Genomic DNA, 19,976 nt, shown 5'->3' with positions numbered 1-19,976 from the left:
AACTTGCCATCAACTCAAATCACAGAATCATAGAATCTTTTGGCTGGAAAGGACCTTCCAAGCAGGGACATCTCTCCTTCCACAGGGCTGCTCTCCAGCCTCTCATCCCCCAATTTGTATGTAAAACCAGGATTACTCCATCCTAGGTAGAGAATACGGCACTTGCTCTCATTAGATTTCACATTGTTCGTGATTGCCCGGCCCTCTAGTCTATCCAGATCTCTCTGTAAGGCCTCTATACCCTCAACAGTCCACAGCTCCTCCTAATTTAGTATCATCAGCAAATTTACTTAACATACAGGTGACTCCTGCATACAGATCATTTATAAAAACATTAAAGAGCACTGTCCCTATAATTGAGCCCTGTGGAACCCCACTGGTGACTGGCTGCCAGCCTGATGTATCCCCATTTAACTCTTTGAGCCAGACCCATCAGTCAATTGTTCATGTTATGGACTGGTCTAGCTGTATGCTGGGCATTTTGACCAGAAGGATGCTGTGACAGACAGTCAAAAGCTTTGCGAAAATTGAAAAAAACCCACATCTACTGGATCCCCTTGGTCAACTAGATGGGTGACCTTGTCATAAAAAGAAATTAAGTTAGTTAAACAGGACTTTCCCCTCGTGAACCCGTGCTGGCTATAACCAATGACTGCACAGTCTTGCAAGTGTTCTTCAGTAACATTCTGAAGAAGGTTCTGAATAACCTTCTCCACAATTTTACCAGGTACTGAAATGAGGCTGACAGGCCTGTAATTACCAGGGTCTTCCTTCCTGAAAATTGTGACATTTGCCAGCTTCCAGCTGAATGGGACCTCTCCAGACTCCAAAGACCATGGAAAAATAATGGAGAGAGGTCCTGCAATAACATCAGCCAGCTCTTTCAGTACCCTGATATGAATCCCATTGGGCCCCATAGATTTATGTGCATCCAGCTGGAACAGCATGTCTCGAACAAGTTCAGAGTCACAGTACTGCCAATGCCATCTGCTTCAATATGGCAATACCACTGTGATTTAGTTAGACTCCCAATACAGCAGCATGCACTTATGAAGTGAAGGCAGTTTCTACTTCTCAGGGCATCCCAAAGTTCTTACCACAGTGCAGGAAAGTTCTTGAGCATGCAGGAAATACCAGTCCCCTAGCACAGGCTCCACAGCAGAGCGGCCACCATACAGAAACAGGTACTTCTGACCTACAGAAAAAGACAACCAGGTGAAAAGAGAAGTTAGAATTTGGTATGTCACAAAAGCAGGAATATCTGTTTGCATAGAAGGGAAGCTGACCAAAGATAGAAATTAATGAAGTCAGGCAGAAGTTTTATATGCTACTTGTATCCTGCCACCTGATGAACATTTCCAAGCTTTAGCAATAAATGCAAGAAATGGTTTTATAGATACAGGAAGTAGTCCTGTATCTAGAGACTTCAGGGCCTTGGGACGGTCAGTAAGGGAATCTGGAGCACAGGTTATTTTTTTCCTCCCTCCTTCCAGTTGCAAGCAGAGACATAGGAAGAAACAGATGGGTCCAGTCTATTAACGCATGGCTCCATGACTGGCGCCACTGCCACAATTTTGGGTTTTTTGATAATGGGATGGCCTACACGGCACCTGGCTTGCTGGCATCAGATGGGATTACTGTTTCTCAAAAGGGGAAGAGGGTCTTTGCTCACAAGCTAGTGGGGCTTATTGACAGGGCTTTAAACTAGACTCAAAGGAGGAGTGGCATAATGTCAGGCTCACCCACGACAAGCTGTGGGATGACACACCAAGGTTAGAGGAACAGGATGCTAGCGAGGCCCCTCAGCCTGTTGCACCAAAGACCACAAAGGAACTAAAGGAGGTCCCTCTAAGAGGGTGACATGGCTAACAGCCCAGCTGAAGTGCATCTACACCAATGCACGCACCATGGGCAACAAATAGGAGGAGCTGGAAGCCACCTTGCTGCTAGAAAGCTACAATCTGGTTGCCATTACTGAAACTTGGTGGGACAAATCCCACAACTGGAGTGGGATTGGCTACAGGCTGTTCAGAAGGGACAGGCGAGGAAGGAAGGGCCAATTTCTATGTCAAGAAATGGATAGAGTGCGAAGAGTTATCTCTGAGGAATAGCCACGAGCAGGTTGAAAGCTTATGGGTAAGAATCAGGGACCAAGGCAACAAAGGGAGCCTTGTGGTTGGTGTCTACTACAAGCCACCTGACCAAGGGGAGTCTGTTGACAAAGCCTTCTCACTCCAGCTACAGGAGGCATCGTGCTCACAGGCTCTTGTCCTGCTGGGGGACTTCAACCACCACAACATCTGCTGGAAAAGTAGCACAGCATGCTGTAGGCAATCCAGGAAACTCCTGGAGTGCATGGAGGATAACTTCCTATGCCAGCAGTGGGGATGCCATATTGGACCTGCTGATCACCAGTGCAAGTGTGCTAGTTGGTGATGTCAAGATTGGAGGCAGCCTGGGCTGCAGTTATCATGTACTGGTGGAGTTCACAGTCCCGAGGAATCGGGGGCAGGTGAAGAGAGAAGTCAGGACCCTGCATTTTAGGAGAGAAAACTTCCAGCTCTTCAGGGAGTTAGTCAGTAGGACCCCCTGGGAAACTGTCCTCAGCGAAAAGGGAGCAGAACAGAGCTGGCACATCTTTAAGCGTGCTTTCTGTAGAGCGCAAGAGCTCTCAATCCCCAGGGGTAAGAGATCAGAAAAGGAAGGCAAAAGGCCAGCATGGCTGAGTTGAGACCTGCTGGTCAAACTAAAGCGCAAGAAGGAAATGCAATGGCAGTGGAAGCAGGGACAGGGATCCTGAGATAAGTACAGGGATGCTGCCCAGTTGTGTAGGGATGGGGTCAGGAGGGCCAAGGCATGGCTGGAGCTGAACTTGGCAAGGTATGCAAAGAACAGTAAGGGCTTCTATAGGTATGTCAGCCAGAAAAGGAAGGTCAAAGAAAGCATAGCCCCCTGAGGAGCAAGACTGGCAAACTGATAACAATGGATGCAGAGAAAGCTGAGGTACTGAACAACTTCTTTGCTTCAGTCTTCACTAGCAGTGTCTCTTCCCACACCTCTCGAGGGGATGGCCTGCAAGACAGGGACTAGAGGGGCAAAGTCCCTCCCACTGTAAGAGAAGATCAGGTTCAAGACCACCTGAGGAACCTGAACACGCACAACTCTGTGGGAGCTGATGAGATGCATCCCAGAGTCCTGATGGAATTGGCTGATGCAGTTGCCAAGCTACTCTCCATGATATTTGAAAAGTCCTCGCAGTCAGGTGAAGTCCCTCATGACTAGAAAAAGGATAACATTGTACCCATTTTAAAAAAAGGTAGCAAGGAGGATGCTGGGAAGTACTGACCCATGAGCCTCACCTCTTTGCCTGGGAAGATCATGGAACAGATGCTCCTAGAAGCTATGCTAAGGCACATAGAGCACAGGGAGTGATTCAAGACAGTCAGCATGTTCAGCAAAAAGCTATGGTTTTGAACAAAGGAATACAACGCATCAACATTAACTGCATAGCCTGTACTACATAAGAAGTAAGGCTATATCATGACAATTTGCCTTTTAGACCTGCGTGGACAGGACTGCCCCATATATTCTGGAATTTGTATACCTACAGCCATTTCCACTCTTTCCAGGCTTTTTACCTTTGAATATTACTTCAGTCGTACTGTGTCTCCAACGCAAAGTAGCTGGTTCAGCAACAGGCTGCAGACTTACAAGCTCCACTGTAATGTCATCTGGGTCTGAGGCATTACAGGTTTTAGGGAACTTTAGCCACAACATTCCCAAACCTGCACTTGATGGGGATGTTCGTCCTCCTACCACCAGGGCCAGACTGTTTGAAAGACATGACACGGTATGGTGCAACCGCTCATCTGTAGAGATACAAAGCATCACAGTTCACACTGACCTTTCCCCCATGAAATTTATAAAATCATTTACGTTGGAAAAGACCCTTAAAATCATCAAGTCTGTTAACCTAGCACTAAACCATGTCCCTAAGCACCACAAGTACACATCTTTCAAATACCTCCAGGCATGGTGACTCAACCACTTCTCTGGGCAGCCTGTTCCAATGCTTGGCAACCCTTTTGGTGAAATTTTTCCTGATACCCAACCTAAACCTCCACCGGCACAACTTGAGGCCATTTCCTCTTGTCCTATTGCTTGTTAGCTGGGAGAGGAGACTGACAACCGCTCGCTACAACCTCCTTTCAGGTAGCTGTAGAGAGTGATAAGGTCTCCCCTGATCCTCCCTTTCTGCAGGGTAAACAACCCCAGCTCCCTCAGCTGCTCCTTGTAAGACTTGTGCTCTAGACCCTTCACCAGCTTCATTGCCTTTCTTTGGACATGCTCCAGCACCTCAATGTCTGTCTGGTAGTGCAGGGCTCAAAACTGAACACAGTATTCCAGGTGTGGCCTCACCAGTGCCGAGTACAGGGGTACAATCCCTTCCCTAGTCCTGCTGGCCACACAATCTCCGACAGAAGCCAGGATACTATTGGCCTTGTTGGCTGGCTGGCTCATACTCAGTTGGCTGTCAACCAACACCCTCAGGTCCTTTTCCACGGGGCAGCTTTCCAGTCACTCTTCCACAAGCCTATGGTGTTGTATGGGGTTGTTGTTACCCAAGTGCAGGACCTAGCACTCAGGATTCAGAACCTTCAGATGTCTTTGACTGCCAGCATAATTGCGCTGTGATATCACTTTTCCACTAGACATTATTTCGTTGTTAGCACAAAAACATCTTCCTTACACTTGCCATCAGTATAGGAACTCACCCCATCTTTTATCAGGATTTTCTTCTTTCACACAGCCAGCTTTCCAGTAGCCTGCACGCTTAATTAGCACATGAAAATTTCTCATACGGCAGTGCTGTCCACCCTCCTCCCCAAAGCCTCCGGTGGTGAGAATCACATTGGGTTTTATAAGAACAGAGTGATGACCATAACGTCTCAGGCCAGAAATTTCAGAGTGCATTGCACACACTGCTGCGGTGATGCTCCCAGCCATTCTGACAGGAACATCATGATGAGGAACTGTAGACCAAGAAGAACGAAAGAACTTATGCACAAACAAGAACAAAGGACTACATTTTAAAGGAGAGATTAAGCAAGTCTGTTCAGCTTTTCAAGAAGAAAGAATTGTGAAGCAAGTTGACAGAACACATAGACAATCGGACACACCCTAGAAATCAAGGTGCAATGGTTTCAACTACCACTGTGCCAACTTTCAACTTCTGCTTATTGTTCCCTCAACTCCTGCCAGAGTTCTGAGACTGCTTTAATGGGGTGGAGGTAAGACTGGTGTCCTCAACTGCTGCAGCAAGATAGGAATCACTGCAATACCTTCAAAAGGAGCACCTTTCTGATGAAGACAATATTGGCTACTTAAATAGCAAAGGACAAACACCTGGAAGCTGGATTTCAAAGTTTCTTGCTAGATTTTGATCCTACCTTCACAAAAGCATTGAAATATATTCTAAACCATGATCTCCGTTAATTCCAATGGTCCTACTGTAAAAGAATATTTGCAGTTATCTAAATATATTCTCCCTGAGTACTATACCCCTTAGTATGAAACAAGCTTTCAACACAGGACTGTAGCTCACCTACACATTGTACAAATTGTTTTCTTTTAATCAGTTTTGAATTTGTGTCTTTTTTGTTTTAATCACGTGCCTTATTCTTGTGTTATAAGAGATGATGAGGTGGAGGAGAAGCAGCCCTCCGTCTATTTTTTGTATGCCATACTCAGAAAAACTGCCTGTACTAAATGTTGTTTTGTACAAGATCGTACTTTCTACTGTTTGATGAAGTCAAAATTTTCATCTCATTGGGCTTAAATGTCTTTCTAACGATGCATCTTTTTAAGACTGAGGGTTTTTTTAATTTCAGAAAATATACTTACCATGCTGTTTGGAAGATTTAGTTTGCACTCTCTTAACAGGGACCCAAATCTATTTGAGAGGATAGTTGGGGGCACACACTGGTATTTGAGATATACCTTTTGCCATTCCCAGTAAAACATATCTAAGCACGGATAATTTACCAGACTTTGGAGTCTCTTGCTGTCAGTTCTGATTACAACAAAGACAGCAGCAGAAAGACCCTAGTCCTGTCTCTAATGAATGTCCTGTCTCTAATAATTATCTTCACTGTACTAATGTCAGTTAAGCAAATGTCAAATTTATTTATTTTTTTAACTTTAGGATAGATCCTACAAATTTAGGAGCCTTTAAGGTTTTAACATAAGGACCAGTGACAATCACACAGTATATTTAACCATACCCACATTCATTTGGCTTTGATTTCACTACACGTTTTCAGATCTAATCAAGACACAACACAATGGATTCAGTGGCCTTATAGGCTTATGGAATGCCACTCTGCCTTACACTCTTCCAGCTGCTTTTCCTGCGCCCTAGAACACAGATTTCAACTTTCAGGTGCAGACAGAACTACTTGTGGTGCTATATTGTGAACAAGACTAGTGATGTCAAACAGGATAAAAATAACCTTCTGCTTTCCACCCTGAAAAAGGAAGCAAGCAGCCAAAAGCAAAAATTTCTTGGGACTGCTACTGCTGCCAAGTCTTTTTTATCATGGAAACAGTCTTGGTCTTGGCTTTTCCCCAGCTGTACCACTTTTCTCCCATCTAAAAAAAGTAACATAGAGATTTAAAAGCATTTCAGAAACAGAAATACTACACGTACAATTCCACCCACAGGGGATAACAAAACAAAGCACAAACTTCATGACATGCTCCTGAGTGCTCTGCTGGACAATACCTTGATAGTATAGCAAGTAAAACATAACAACCTTTTGGAGGCTGGAAGGATAGTATGACTCAGAGTGCCATGTATGGAGGCAAGGGGGAATAAACTGAAAAGGATTTTGGGTCTATAGCATCCCAAAAATAGGAGGAGGAGCAGGGTAGACTGGCATTGCAGCCATGCATTGGAGGGCCCCATATATAAACAAAAGAAAGAGCTGTTCAGACTGGAAGGTTCAATGAACTGAAAGAAAGAAACTGATTAGAACCACCAGAGTCAGGATGTGGCCCTGGCCTCGCTATGGACAGCAGAACCATTGTAAGAAGGATGGACAAAGCTACTCAGATCGCAGCACCCCATCTACGCCTTCCAGGGTTTTACTATCTCCTAAAATCTCTCAGAGAAACCTGCAAGAGATAAAAGAATACTACGAAAACTAGTCAGTTGTGTACCTGTCATAGTGGATAACAATGGAGTCCAGGAAGGTTCCATCCCCTTTGATGCAGTCAAAACAAAGTAATGAGAACATTTCAGATGCCATTCCTGCAGCAAGCCCCAAAAAAAAAACAAAAACAAACAAACCCCCTCAAAATCTTAAAGCAAACAGTGTTAAGGATCTGAGAACAGCCAGGGCGATCAAATCAAAGACCAAGCTAGCCTAGCACTGTTTCCAACAGTGGTCAAAATCAGAAGACTGAAGTTGAATCTGACAAAAAGCAAGTGTGTAAATACCTTCCTCACCTCAGCCTTCAAAAATTTACAGCTCAGGGATTATCTAAGCAAAAAGCTGTGTCTTTGTATTGAACAATCCTTGATGGATTTCTCATCCATGAACCTATCCAGTTGCTCTTTGAACTCACATCAACTTTTATTATCTGTTACATGCTGTAGCAAGGAGTTCCATAGCTTAATTATATGTTGCATGAGGAACTTTTTTTTTGAGTCAGCTTCCCTTTATGATTACCAGTTTTGAATGTAGAAAAGGGTGAGGGCTGTATAACAGAGGGATTAAAGTTTCTTAAAGGTCATGGAACATAAGTGATCGCAAAGAAATCACAAATGTTCAAAGCTGCAACACGGTCTCTGCTGGCTGCTAACACCTAAATATGATTTCCAGTCTGGCCTTGGAATCACTCAGAGGCAGAAGCACAAGCAAGAGGACTGTACAGGAAGTCAGTAGCAATACTAGAGTCCACCCTGGCTTTTATGGCTTTTAGGGAACTGAGGATGTTCACTCCCATGGTGTGGGATATATTCAGCCAACTACATGACTAGAAGGCATAAACATGAATTTAAAAGGCACAACAAACCACAATATTAGCCCCAACTTTTACCAGAAGTAAAAAGCATCTTTTGAAAAGTGATATCCAAAATGAATGTAACTACTGAAAATGCAAGAATCCACTATTTGTCCCTAGGCAAATTATTTTAAAAATTACTTGTCCTCAGCACTAAGTGTGTATTTTACATTTGTTACCTCATTTGATCAAGCTTGTTTACAGTAAGACCTAGATCGTACCTTATCTTTATCTCAAAGGCTAATTATAGAGCTCTCTGTTATCACATATCTTACTGCTATGTACATTTTTCAGCTAGGACTTGTGTATATGTTAATCTCCTCTATAAGGAAAATGATAAAAAGTCTTTATTTCTCACTGTATAAGCAATTGCCTTGATCTACAATAATTCTTGTAGACATTTCTACACCACTTTGCAAATCTGCCAGCATTTTTCAGTCATCACTTTTGCATTCATGTAGCAGAGCAGATCTTGCATGTTGGCAAAACAAATGCAAGGACATTAAATTGTTTCCATACTGCAGGCTGTTAGATTTCTACAGAGTATTATAAACAGAGAACCACAGAATCAAAAGGGAAACTTCTAGTAAGTATTCTACTGGATATTTATCTTGAAGATACTCAGTATCTTTGACTTCTCTTCTAGGCTTCCAATAGTTGCAAACTTTACCGGCAGTTAACATAAAGATGGCAAAGAATAGAGTCATAGTTAAATTCCAGTTGTTACTATAGAAATGGCTGTACAAAGTCAGAGCAAAAAATATCTGAAATTAGTAACCTATATCCAACAATGACAAACAGTAAGAGCCTACGGAAATGCAAGAGAGCAGGACACGTGCATCTACCTCCCCCCAGAATGCTCCCAACCATTTGCAATCTGGAACCTCACATCAGGTATATTTTTATGTATTCAGTAATCCTCAATGGATTTCTCTTTCATGAAAATAAGTGCCTCCTGAATGCATGCAAACTTTTAGCATCTGCAACATCTTCTATACCACCAGCTAGTTTACTATGCTGACTGACTCCCTGAGAGACCACTCACTGAGTAAGGGAAAAGAAAAGCTTCTATAAGACCAAAGAGAGTCTTCTTCCAATGCTACTTGCCCCAGCTTTACATGGAGCTTCCTGCAGGCTCTGCATTAACTAAGTCTGATTCAAGGCCCTTTCTGCCTATGTGAACAGCTATGCCTCAGCAGCTCTTGTACAGAACTGTGACCATAAGAAACTGCAAACACCTTACATGAAAACCAGGTGACTGGTGTTCAGAATAAAGGACGGTTACCTCATATTCATCAAAAGGCTCCAGAGTCTGCACTCTTTGCCGCTCATCTTCTGGAGTACAAGAAGTGAAAAACTCATTCATATCCATGACACTGCACTCAGTCCAGCCCTAAAACAGAAATTCCTCAAAATTATTACCTCTGGAAGGATAGAGACTCCCGTCCCACAAGAAAACAAAGACCCTAAACAAAGACACCTGCATGAGCCTTTAAAACTGTCTGCCTTGAAGAACAGCAGCCCAGAATCTGGTGAGGACAGATCTCTTACCTGTAAAGCTCTTAAGAATTTAATTTATTACATCAGAAGTCTCAGAGGAGCTCATCTTGCGTTAATCCCATACCAGAAAGTAGGCTGCACGTTGGTTAGAAGGACCTTCAAATGACTAGTCATTCTACTAGAGAAGGCAGTGTCTCAGCCTGGGCTCTGTTGGCTTCAACTCATAACTGGCACAGCTGATGACTTCCAAAATTATTTAATGTTACAACCTTTCCAAGGTAAATCATGCTTTGTTTGTGCCCTAGAGCTGCAGGTACTTACCTTTTCAAAAAAACGCCTCTGCTGTGCCTCACAATCAGGGTACTGTGCCAAAGAATGAAGTGCAGAGTTCAGCCGGCTAAAATGCTGCTGCATGACACGTCCAAAGGGGTCCTCTGGGTGCATCTGCTCATAGAGCAGAAAGCATGCCTGACAGAAATGCTCTGCTGCCCACTGAATCAAGGCATCTGACCTGTCAGGCAGATTGTGCATGAAAAAATTAAATAATTGAGGGCCCACCTATCATATATCAGATAAAATATATCTTCCTGCAACACCATAACACATGCTATTAAAGCATCCTGACAAAGGTAATACACAAAAGAGAATCCTGTGCTGAGGTCTTATGAACATATCCTCCCCGATCTGTGCAAAGAAGAACAAAAAAGTCAAAATCACTCGTTCTAGGTTTTTCTTCTTTTTTTCCTCCCTTTTAGGATGTCATGTGGACATCACTTACCCCATCACAATTATGATGCAAGGAACTGTTAGCGATTTCCACAGAATTGCTGAGACTTTAGTTATAAGACAGCACATCTCCCAGCTCCAGGTGAGGTATGTACAAAGAAGCTTGTTCTTTTCATTTTCCACCTAGCTAACACAGAATAACTCAACTGACCTGCTATTTTCCATGTAGGTGAGCACCACCTCTGCTATGAAGAGGGTGGGGATTTCATTGTCCAGTCCTGCTTCCTCCAGGGCTCTCTCCAGCTCAGACAGCTCTGATAAATCCACTCCCAGCAATTTATAATCCGCTCCAGAAAAGGTAATGACTCCTGGGAGACAAAAATTATACAATCTCACTACAGTGCTTATGCAACACTGAGACCAAAAGGGACAATCAGGAAAATCAACACCACGGACAATCGCTCACAAGGCTGTGCCCATCAATTCAATTTCTTTGGGACATGTACAAGAAAATCCCCATCGCTAAATGAACCATAAACTAATAGTGACAAGAAGCGATTCATTAAATACAAATCTAAAACTCCATTATTCTTAATGCAAATTTCACCTCTAGACTTCTCATAGAATTATCACATTTCCTATAACAAGAAAACTTTATGATATTTACTTTAACAACATTTTTATAGAACCACTATACTTCAGAATCAAATCTTAAGGGCTCTCATTTATAGACCTTTCAGTTTAGGCTACTAAGAAAGTACCATTGCTTTGATAGAATTTTAATGGTTTGGCTCACAACCATAAAACCATTCTTAAGTTTTTGGGGGATGGTTTGTTTGTTTTTTAAGTACTTGAAGATTACTGGTATGGACAGAATTCTTTGCCAGAGGATGCTGTCAATATTAAAAATGTGAACAGATTCAAGAGGAAACTGAACAAGCTCATGGAAGAGCTACTCACTAAGACTTGTTCAACAGCTCACAGGAGCCAGGAACTTGTTCTCTGTGCCTAGCTCTGTCGCTATATTCCGTCTGTATTTATATTGGTTATTACAGTCTAAATGTAGTGGCTTACATATGTCCCTACCATATTTCATTCCGCATTCTCCAGACCATTCATGTACTTTGTCAAAATCCTACTCTCATCCACTATATTGCAACTCTCCCCGTTTCCTGCTGGTTTATTACACTTTCACCTTCTGCAGCATATCATTTAGAACATTAGAACAACAGTCCTGGTTAACAGAGGAGGTCCCAGACGACTGGAGGCTTGCCAATGTGACGCCCATCTACAAAAAAGGCAGGGAGGAGGATCTTGGGAACTACAGGCCTGCCAGCCTGACCTCCATGCCGGGGAAGATCATGGAGCGGTTCATCTTGAGAGTGCTCACATGGAATCTGCAGGACAACCAAGGGATCAGGCCCAGCCAGCATGGGTTCATGAAAGGCAGGTCCTGCTTGACCAACCTGATCTCCTTCTATGACCAGGTGACCCACCTAGCGGACGAGGGAAGGGCTGTGCATCTTGTCTACCCGGACTTTAGTAAAGCCTTTGGCAGCGTCTCCCACAGCATTCCCCTGGACAAACTGGTGGCTCGTGGCTTAGACAGGTATACTCTTCACTAGGTAAAGAACGGATGGACAGCTGAGCCCAGAGAGTTGTGGTGAATAGCGTTAAATCCAGCTGGCAGCCGGTCACAAGCAGTGTTCCCCAGGGCTCGGTTCTGGGGCCGGTCTTGTTCAATATCTTCACTGATGATCTGGATGAGGGGGTCAAGGGCTCCCTCAGTAAATTTGCAGACGTCACCAAGTTGGGCAGGAGTGTTGATCTGCTGGAGGGCAGGAGATCTCTGCAGAGGGATCTGCACAGGCTGGATTGATGGGCTAAGATCAACTGTGTGAGGTTTAGTAAGGCCAAGTGCTGGGTCCTGCACTTGCGTCACAACAACCCCAGGCAACGCTATAGGCTTGGGGAGGAGTGGCTGGAGAGCAGCCTGGTGGAAAAGGACCTGGGGGTGCTGGTTGACAGCTGGCTGAACATGAGCCAGCAGTGTGCTCAGGTGGCCAAGAAGGCCAACAGCATCCTGGCCTGCATCAGTAATAGCGCGGCCAGCAGGAGTAGGGAAGCGATTGTGCCCCTGTACTTGGCAGTGGTGAGGCCACACCTCGAATCCTGTGTTCAGCGTTGGGCTCCCTACTACAAGAAGGACATCGAGTTGCTGGAGCGTGTCCAGAGAGGGGCAATGAAGCTGGTGAGGGGTCTGGAGAACAAGTCTTATGAGAAGCGGCTGAGGGAACGGGGATTGTTGTCTGGAGAAGAGGAGGCTGAGGGAAGACCTCATTGCTCTCTACAACTACCTGAAAGGGGGTTGTGGCAACGAGGGTGTTGGTCTCTTCTCCCAAGTAACTAGCAACAGGGTGAGGAAATGGCCTCAAGTTGCGCCAGGGGAGGTTTAGATTGGATATTAGGAAAAATTTCTTCACTGAGAGGGTGGTCAGGCATTGGAACAGGCTGCCCAGGGAGGTGGTGGCGTCACCATCACTGGAAGTGTCCAAAAAACGTGTAGACGTGGCACTTGGGGACAGGTTTAGTGGCCTTGGTGGTGTTGGGTTGATGATTGGACTTGATCTTTTCCAACCTTAATGATGCTCTGATTCTGTGATTACTACGTCCAGCTCTGGAGCCCTTACTGCAGCCTTCCATTACTTAAAGGGGGCTTATAAGAAAGGGGACAAATGTTTTATCAGGGCCTCCTGCGATAGGACAAGGGGTAATGGTTTTAAACTAAAAGAGGGTAGATTTGGACTGGATATAAGGAAGACATTTTAGACAATGAGGGTGGTGAAACACTGGCACAGGTTGCCCAAAGAGGTGCTAGATGCCTCATCCCTGGAAACAGTCCAGGTCAGGTTGGACAGGGCTCTGAGCAACCTGATTTAGTTGAAGATGCCCTGCTCATGACAGGGGGGGTTGGACTAGATGACCTTTAAAGGTCCCTTTCAACCCAAACTATTCTATGATTCTATGATTAATGGAATCCTTGGAGGAAATCTGATGCAGGAGAAACCTCTAGTGAACCCCATACTTCACATTCCTCCATTTTGCCACTGAACTGCCCCTTAGTACTTTGCTGGCATAATAATTCTTTCAGGTCTGCTTATATTCTACAGTAGTTTCATAAGGCTCATTTTTTTCCTGCCTTGGATGGGGGAAAAAAAAGTCAGGTAACATAACGACTAATGTTTTATTACAGTTAAGACACCTAAAAGTCCTAACTTCTCTGCCTCTAAATGTCATCTAGTCCAACTCCTTGCTCCCAGCAGTTACCTGTATCAGGTTGCTCAAGGCTTTGTCCAGTCAAGCTCTATCTCCCAAGGCTGGAGATTCCAACACCTTTCTCTGCAATCTGTTCCTGTTTTAAACTTCTCACACGGCAGGAAAAAAAAAATTCATTATACGTAACTGGAATTTCCTTTGTTGCAATTTGCAACCATTGCCCCTTGATTGTTTGCTTTACAGAGACAGATTTTTCTTGTAGCCATCTTTTCTACGCTCTCCCATTAGGTAGTTGAAGACTGCAGTAAGACTCACCCCCCTCCCAACCTCCTCTTCTTAAGGCTCAACAAACCCTGTTCTCTCAGGCTACCCTCCTATGTCATGTGCTCTACCACTTTACCATTCTCATGACCTCTGACTGGAAATGCTGCAGTTTGCCACTGCCTTTGTATTAGTGTGCCCAAAGCTAGACACAATACTTCAGAAATTGTAACAGAAAGAAACTGAACTTGGTTTGATATAATCTGCTCCTGACAAATCCATTCTGGCAGCTATACATCTTCTTATCTCCCAATGCTTACGAAAGATGTATTTGTTGCAAAATTTTTCAGAAAATGAACATGCCCTTCATCTGCAACTTTGTAGTTCCTCTACCATCGTATCTCACTTTTTAAAGGCTGAAACTTCTTCTAAATGTTTAGTATTTAGAAAAATTTCCATAAACATCATACCTAATCCTTCCCCTCCAGTATCTCCCACCAGTGCTGACAACTCTTTCATTCTTTTGATCAGAGTAGCTTTTTGGCATGCCACATCTGGGAAATCCACCTCATATACCACAGTGTGATGCAGAAGACCTATGTCCTTCAAACGGAAGTATAAGGAGTCAAAGCCAGCACCTAAAGACAGGATCTGCAGAGAAAGTATCAGAAAAAGTTGTATTCAACTCTAGCAGCACATTGAGCATCTAGATATGAAAAACAGTCTGTAACATCATCTGCAGAGTGACAAAATCAGGCAATCACCAGCAAGAGGCAGGAGAATTTTGTGTCGGTATTACCCCTCCCAGATATTTCTGTCAAAGTGACAAATGGACAGCCACAGTAGTGCCAGTCAGATTCTCTGTGCTCTTCTGGGAAAGGATCACAACAGATGCACTTACAAGCTACTGCAGTGCCAAGATGCTGTACTGGGTTTGCATGGCAAGGTTTTGGTAGCGGTGGGGGTTGCAGGGGTGGCTTCTGTGAAAAGCTGCTAGAAGCTTCCGACAGAGCCTGTGCCAGCTGGGTCCAAGACGGACCTGCCACTGGCCAAGGCCAAGCCAATCAGCGATGGTGGTAGTGCCTCTGTGATAACATATTTAAGAAGGGAAAAAAACCCTATCACTCAGCATTTGCAGCTGGAGAGAGGAGTGAGAATGTGAAAACAACTCTGCACACACCAAGGTCAATGGAAACGGAATGAGAAGAGGTGCTCCAGGTGCCAGAGCTGAGATTCCCCTGCAGCCTGTGGTGAAGACCATTGTGCGCCGGCTGTCCCCCTGCAGCCCATGAAGCTCCATGGTGGAGCAGATCTCCACCTGCAGCCTGTGGAGGACCCCACACCAGACCAGGTGGATGCCCAAAGGAGACTGTGACCCCATGGGAGGCCTGTGCTGGAGCAAGCTCCTGGCAGGACCTGTGGACCCATGGAGAGAGGAGCCCATGTTGGAGCAAGTTTGCTGGCAGGACTTGTGACCCCACAGAAGACCTACACTGGAGCAGCCTGATCCTGAAAGACTGCACCCTGTGGAAGTGACCCAGGCTGGAGCAGTTCGTGAAGAACTGCAGCCTGTGGGAAGGACTCACGTTAGAGAAGTTCATGGAGAACTGTCTCCCATGGGAGGGACCCCACGCTGGAGCAGGGGAAGAGTGTGAGTCCCTCCCTTGAGGAGAAAGGAGTGGCAGAAAACAATGTGTGACGAACTGACCACAACCCCCATTCCCTGTGCCCCTGCGCTGCTCAGTGGGAGGTGGTAAAGAAATCAGGAGTGAAGTTGAGCCCAGGAAGAAGGGAGGGGTGGGGGGAAAGTGTTTTAAGATTTGGTCTTATTTCTCATTATCCTACTCTGATTTTAATTGGCAATAAATTAAACTAATTTCCCCAAGCTGAGTCTGTTTTACTTGTGACAATAACTGCTGAATGATCTCTCCATGTCCTTATCTCAAGCCATAAGCTTCTCTCTGCTATTTTTCTCTCTCCTGTCGAGCTGAGGAGGGGGAGTGATAGAGCAGCTTTGGTGGGCACCTGCAACCTAGTCAAGGTCAAACCCACCACAGTCACCAAAAAGACTTTTCACACATATAGTGGAAACTGCCAGACAAAGAAAATGCACCTGTGTCCTAGGGTGGCTTTGGGTCTTCAGCAGGAAGTCTTGAACACAGTGATCTACAGCACGGGCGCGGATGTAATAACCCCTGTGGAATGAAATTCAGTTGTAATCACTGTCCAGGAACCCTATTTCTCCCCCATGTCAAAAAAATGATTTTTTCTCTCTCAGCTTCTACCCAATAACCCCACATTTACAGACCAGCACTGGGAGATGTATGATGATTTTGTCATATCTAGAGCTTGTTAATAAATACAGATCTCCTGTATTCAGTAAATGTATTAACCCAGATGACTATGGATAACCCAGAGAAAATATGTAGATATCCTAGCTGGACCTGTTCCATTTTGCATAAATAAATATTCACTGGATGAAAAAGTATGAATACAGACAGTCAGGATGCTCCCCTGCAATACAGGTGGCCAATACCCAGGTTTCTGCCCCAAATCAGATGCCATAACAATAGGAAATTAATTCTTTTACTTAGAAGGGGCTATTGGTTATAACAAAATGAACGACAGTGGGTGCAAATGCAGTGAGAGTGGAACAAAAAAGGGAAGAAAAGCAAAGTCAGGAACGGAATTTCATTCTCTGTTTTTTGAAAAAATGGAACTAAGTAAGTCTAACTCCTGGAAAGTGTTTACCATTTGCCTAGTCTGGCAGGGACTACTGCCTCTTTTTCCTTTGCATTCTCTTTTAGTTACTTTCATGCTGTCCCTACCAGGCTTACCAGTTCCTATCACCCCCTTTAACAAGCATGTTATCCCCATGCCTCACAGAGACCAAATATTTCACTAAATATTCTAAGATGTCACAAAATTCATGATGACAGTGTTAACAACTGCAATATATAGCTCTATTATTTGGCACGCCAATGTCATGTGACAAGTCAACACAGGCTTAACTTTCTGACCTAATGAGCAACACTCATCTTCATAGGCCTGCAAGCTTCTGTTTGAATACTGCTTTTTTGTTTTTCCATGAATGAAAGTCCTTTGGCAAGTCACAGTCACCTTGACTGCATTAAACTACTAGCCTTGCATATTATGTAAATTCCACTACCGCATCAGCATAGAACCCTCTACACACATATATTAAAACATTCATGCTTGTATCCTGCAAAGCTCCAGAGAAGACCTTCTGGTCAGACACCCCTAATTCAAAAAATAATACTGTTTTGCTGAGCCACCAAACACCTTACTGAAAATGTAATGTTCTTGAGAACAGAGAAAACTATTGTCGTGATAACATTTTTAGTACATGAGTTTTCAAATCTCATCTAAAGTAGTTTTCAGCAGCATTGAATACTGGAGTTAGGAACCAGTTCGGTGGCATATTTTCCTCAGGACAAAGCTTTCAATTTTTGCCCATAAGCCATGTAAAATTATACTAACAGTCTAAAAAGGTTACATTACTGACAGACAGTGCTCTGCAAGTTGCTGCTCTGTCACTTAAAACGCATTTTTAAAAGCTGTGTCTTAAACAGAAGTAACAACTCAAAGGGCCTGGGGAATCACTAGGGCCCTTCTGCAGCCTCAGAGGAGGAAGGCTGCGAGCCCCACGCATGCCGCGTGCGACCCACCGGTGCAGGCACCGGAACTCGGCAACCACAGAAGCCAAGGGCCGCGCGCACCGCCTGCTCCTCACCGGTGGACAAGCGGGGCTCGCCGTCGCTGCCGCCCCGCCAGGAGCCGCAGGAACTGGTCCTGGATGTAGCCCCGCTCCGCCGCCGAGCACTTGCTGACGGCGCTGCTGCCGCCAGTGCCCTGGACCTGCCGGGACAAGGATACAGCGCTGGCGCAAGGCCGCAACGCCGGCGCTTCCGACCGACACCGCGGGCCGAGAAGCGCCTGGGCCTACCGGGCGGGACGGCGGGGCGAGGCAGCGCCGAAGTGACTCCGAGAGGAAAGGTCAGTAACCGCCGGCGCCGCCGAACGCCGTTCACGTCCCTGCCTCCCCCCTCCGCGTTTGCCTCCCCTCATCCCCCGAAGCCAGTTCAGGCCCCGCCACCCGGGCCGGGGCCCCGACCACGCAGAAACACCCGGCGGGTCCCCCTCGCGGACGGGCAGCGGCGCCCGGCCGGGGATCACTCACGGCGGCGGGGCGCGGGGCGCCCGGACGCCCGCGGCCCATCCTGCGCGCACCTGCCGCCGCAGCGACAGAAAGCGCGAACGCACCGCCGGGCGCGAGCAGTGACGCGCCGCGCGCGGCGCCCGGAGGTGGACGTCGGGGGCGGGCAGATGCCAGTGGAGCGCGCCCCCTAGCGGGCCCGCCCCGCCCACCCACCCCCAGTGCAGGTCCCGCCCCCGGGCGACTGTCCTGCACTGGCCGCCCACGCGTGGGATCCCGGCCCTCGGGGTCCCGGCCGAGGCGTCCCACTCCCAGCGCTGCTGCCGCGGCGCCCGACGGACCCACGAGCGCAGTGCCGTACCTGGGCTCGGTAGCGAGGGAGGGCCAGGAGCACGTCGCCATGGCAACGGGCAGCCTCTGCGCGGTAAGCGGAGGGGCGGGGGCAGAAGTGCTGCGTTAGGAGCGGGATGCGGAGCTGCGCGCACCGTGCGGGATTCCGCGGGGCAGGGTGCCCATCTCCCTGGCGGGGTGCCGAGCTCAGTGGAAGGGTGCAGAACTCTGTGCACCAGGACTGCAGTTTAGAGTAGAGCTGGCACTGGTGACTGCGTGTGTTTTGGGACATGGCTTCTTGGGGATTCACAGGCTGGCAGTGTTGAGCACAAACAGGGAGAGCCATGGGAGTATCTGTGGTAGAGGAGGTGAATGTTTCATGTTACTTTAGGATTTGTACTAGGAGTTGTAGTACAATGTGATAGCCTGAGCTATGTAAGATATCACAAGTACTACACTTACACTATTCAGTGTCTATACACATCTTGCACTCCACAAATTAGTACATTGTGAATTAAATAAGTTACAATCTCAAAATGTCACTGATAAACCAAAGATAAATATTAACCATTAAGCTGAGTAGCTATATTGTGTGAATTTAGCAAGATTGTGTAAACTTGCATGCCTTACTAATAGCCAGTCTCCAGAGGAGGAAACAAAAAAGGGGACTTCAGGGACTGATAAAAGAAACGTCTTGGCACAAGGAAGATAACAAGAATAGGAGGATGCTACCAGCATGAAGTCAGTGAAATTTCACAATAACTAGGGTAAAAGCAAAGGTGGCGGGGGGAGATCACAACCACCAACTCAATTGAGGAGCGATGCAAATTACCCCCACACACTTTCCAGGAGCATGCGTGCCAATTTAATTACGTGTAACCAATAGCAAGTGATATAGTTATCACTAATCAATAAATGTAAACTTGGGCACGTTTTTTTATTGTTTTGCTAATCATGTAATGATATAAATATGCTGTAGTTTTTGTACCGAGCTAAGCTAGCTTTGTGGGATACCACCTAGCTTCCAGCTCTGCACAAACCTGCAATAAAAAAAGGAATAACTCAACCCTGTGTGAATATTGGGGTTGCATACCGTGTAACAATCACACTTTTCGGGATAACATTACTTTTATAGAGAATGGTCAGTATACATATTTCTAAAGAGGACCCATAAAGCTCAATCCTCAGCCCAATGCTAGCATTTTATCACCACATGAAAATTTTTCTCTGAGATATATTTTATTAGTGTTGCCTTTTAGGTGATTCCTGGCATACCTGATGTAGTTAGTCCTAGCTGCTGCAGTTATAGCACATGATACAGTACATTATGGTAGCTCCTATATTTCTATTTGTATTCTGGATGTGTGCACAGTTTCTGCAGAGATCAAGGCTTCCTTTTCCTCCAGGTTCCCTTTTCCTAGCTGTTCATCATTTCGTTGATGTTGTCACATCTCTGGGATCTGGAAATGATGTTTTGATTTAGTTGTAGGTTAAGACTTACAGAGAATGCTAGCCCGTCCTGCTGGCACTTCAGATCCTGTAGGTTTTCTGATTATATTAGCATCCTGAGAATTATGATAGAACAAAAAACATGGCAGCAAGTTGGGGAGTGGCCACTGAACTCACTGCATCCAGCCGT

General features: G+C 45.6%; 1 protein-coding gene across 1 annotated transcript in view; it reads right to left on the bottom strand.

Annotated features, from left to right (window-relative positions):
* The window catches only part of LCMT2 (leucine carboxyl methyltransferase 2), a 28,757-nt gene extending 10,569 nt beyond the window's left edge, over positions 1-18,188 (bottom strand). Inside the window, exons 1-11 of the mRNA XM_082013419.1 lie at positions 18,032-18,188; positions 17,585-17,709; positions 15,944-16,025; positions 14,301-14,481; positions 10,505-10,661; positions 9,889-10,078; positions 9,353-9,460; positions 7,222-7,312; positions 4,776-5,033; positions 3,639-3,869; positions 1,098-1,195 (exon numbers count right to left, since the gene is read on the bottom strand). Coding sequence (XP_081869545.1) covers positions 1,098-1,195; positions 3,639-3,869; positions 4,776-5,033; positions 7,222-7,312; positions 9,353-9,460; positions 9,889-10,078; positions 10,505-10,661; positions 14,301-14,481; positions 15,944-16,025; positions 17,585-17,709; positions 18,032-18,070 — 1,560 coding nt within the window. The 5' untranslated portion in view covers positions 18,071-18,188. The remainder of the gene's footprint in view (positions 1-1,097; positions 1,196-3,638; positions 3,870-4,775; positions 5,034-7,221; positions 7,313-9,352; positions 9,461-9,888; positions 10,079-10,504; positions 10,662-14,300; positions 14,482-15,943; positions 16,026-17,584; positions 17,710-18,031) is intronic.
* Between the last annotated feature and the right edge of the window lie 1,788 nt (positions 18,189-19,976).

This window comes from Phaethon aethereus, assembly GCF_964289735.1.
Source record: "Phaethon aethereus genome assembly, chromosome: 1".
NCBI classification, from domain to species: domain Eukaryota; kingdom Metazoa; phylum Chordata; class Aves; order Phaethontiformes; family Phaethontidae; genus Phaethon; species Phaethon aethereus.
This window is presented reverse-complemented; position numbering and strand designations above follow the sequence as displayed.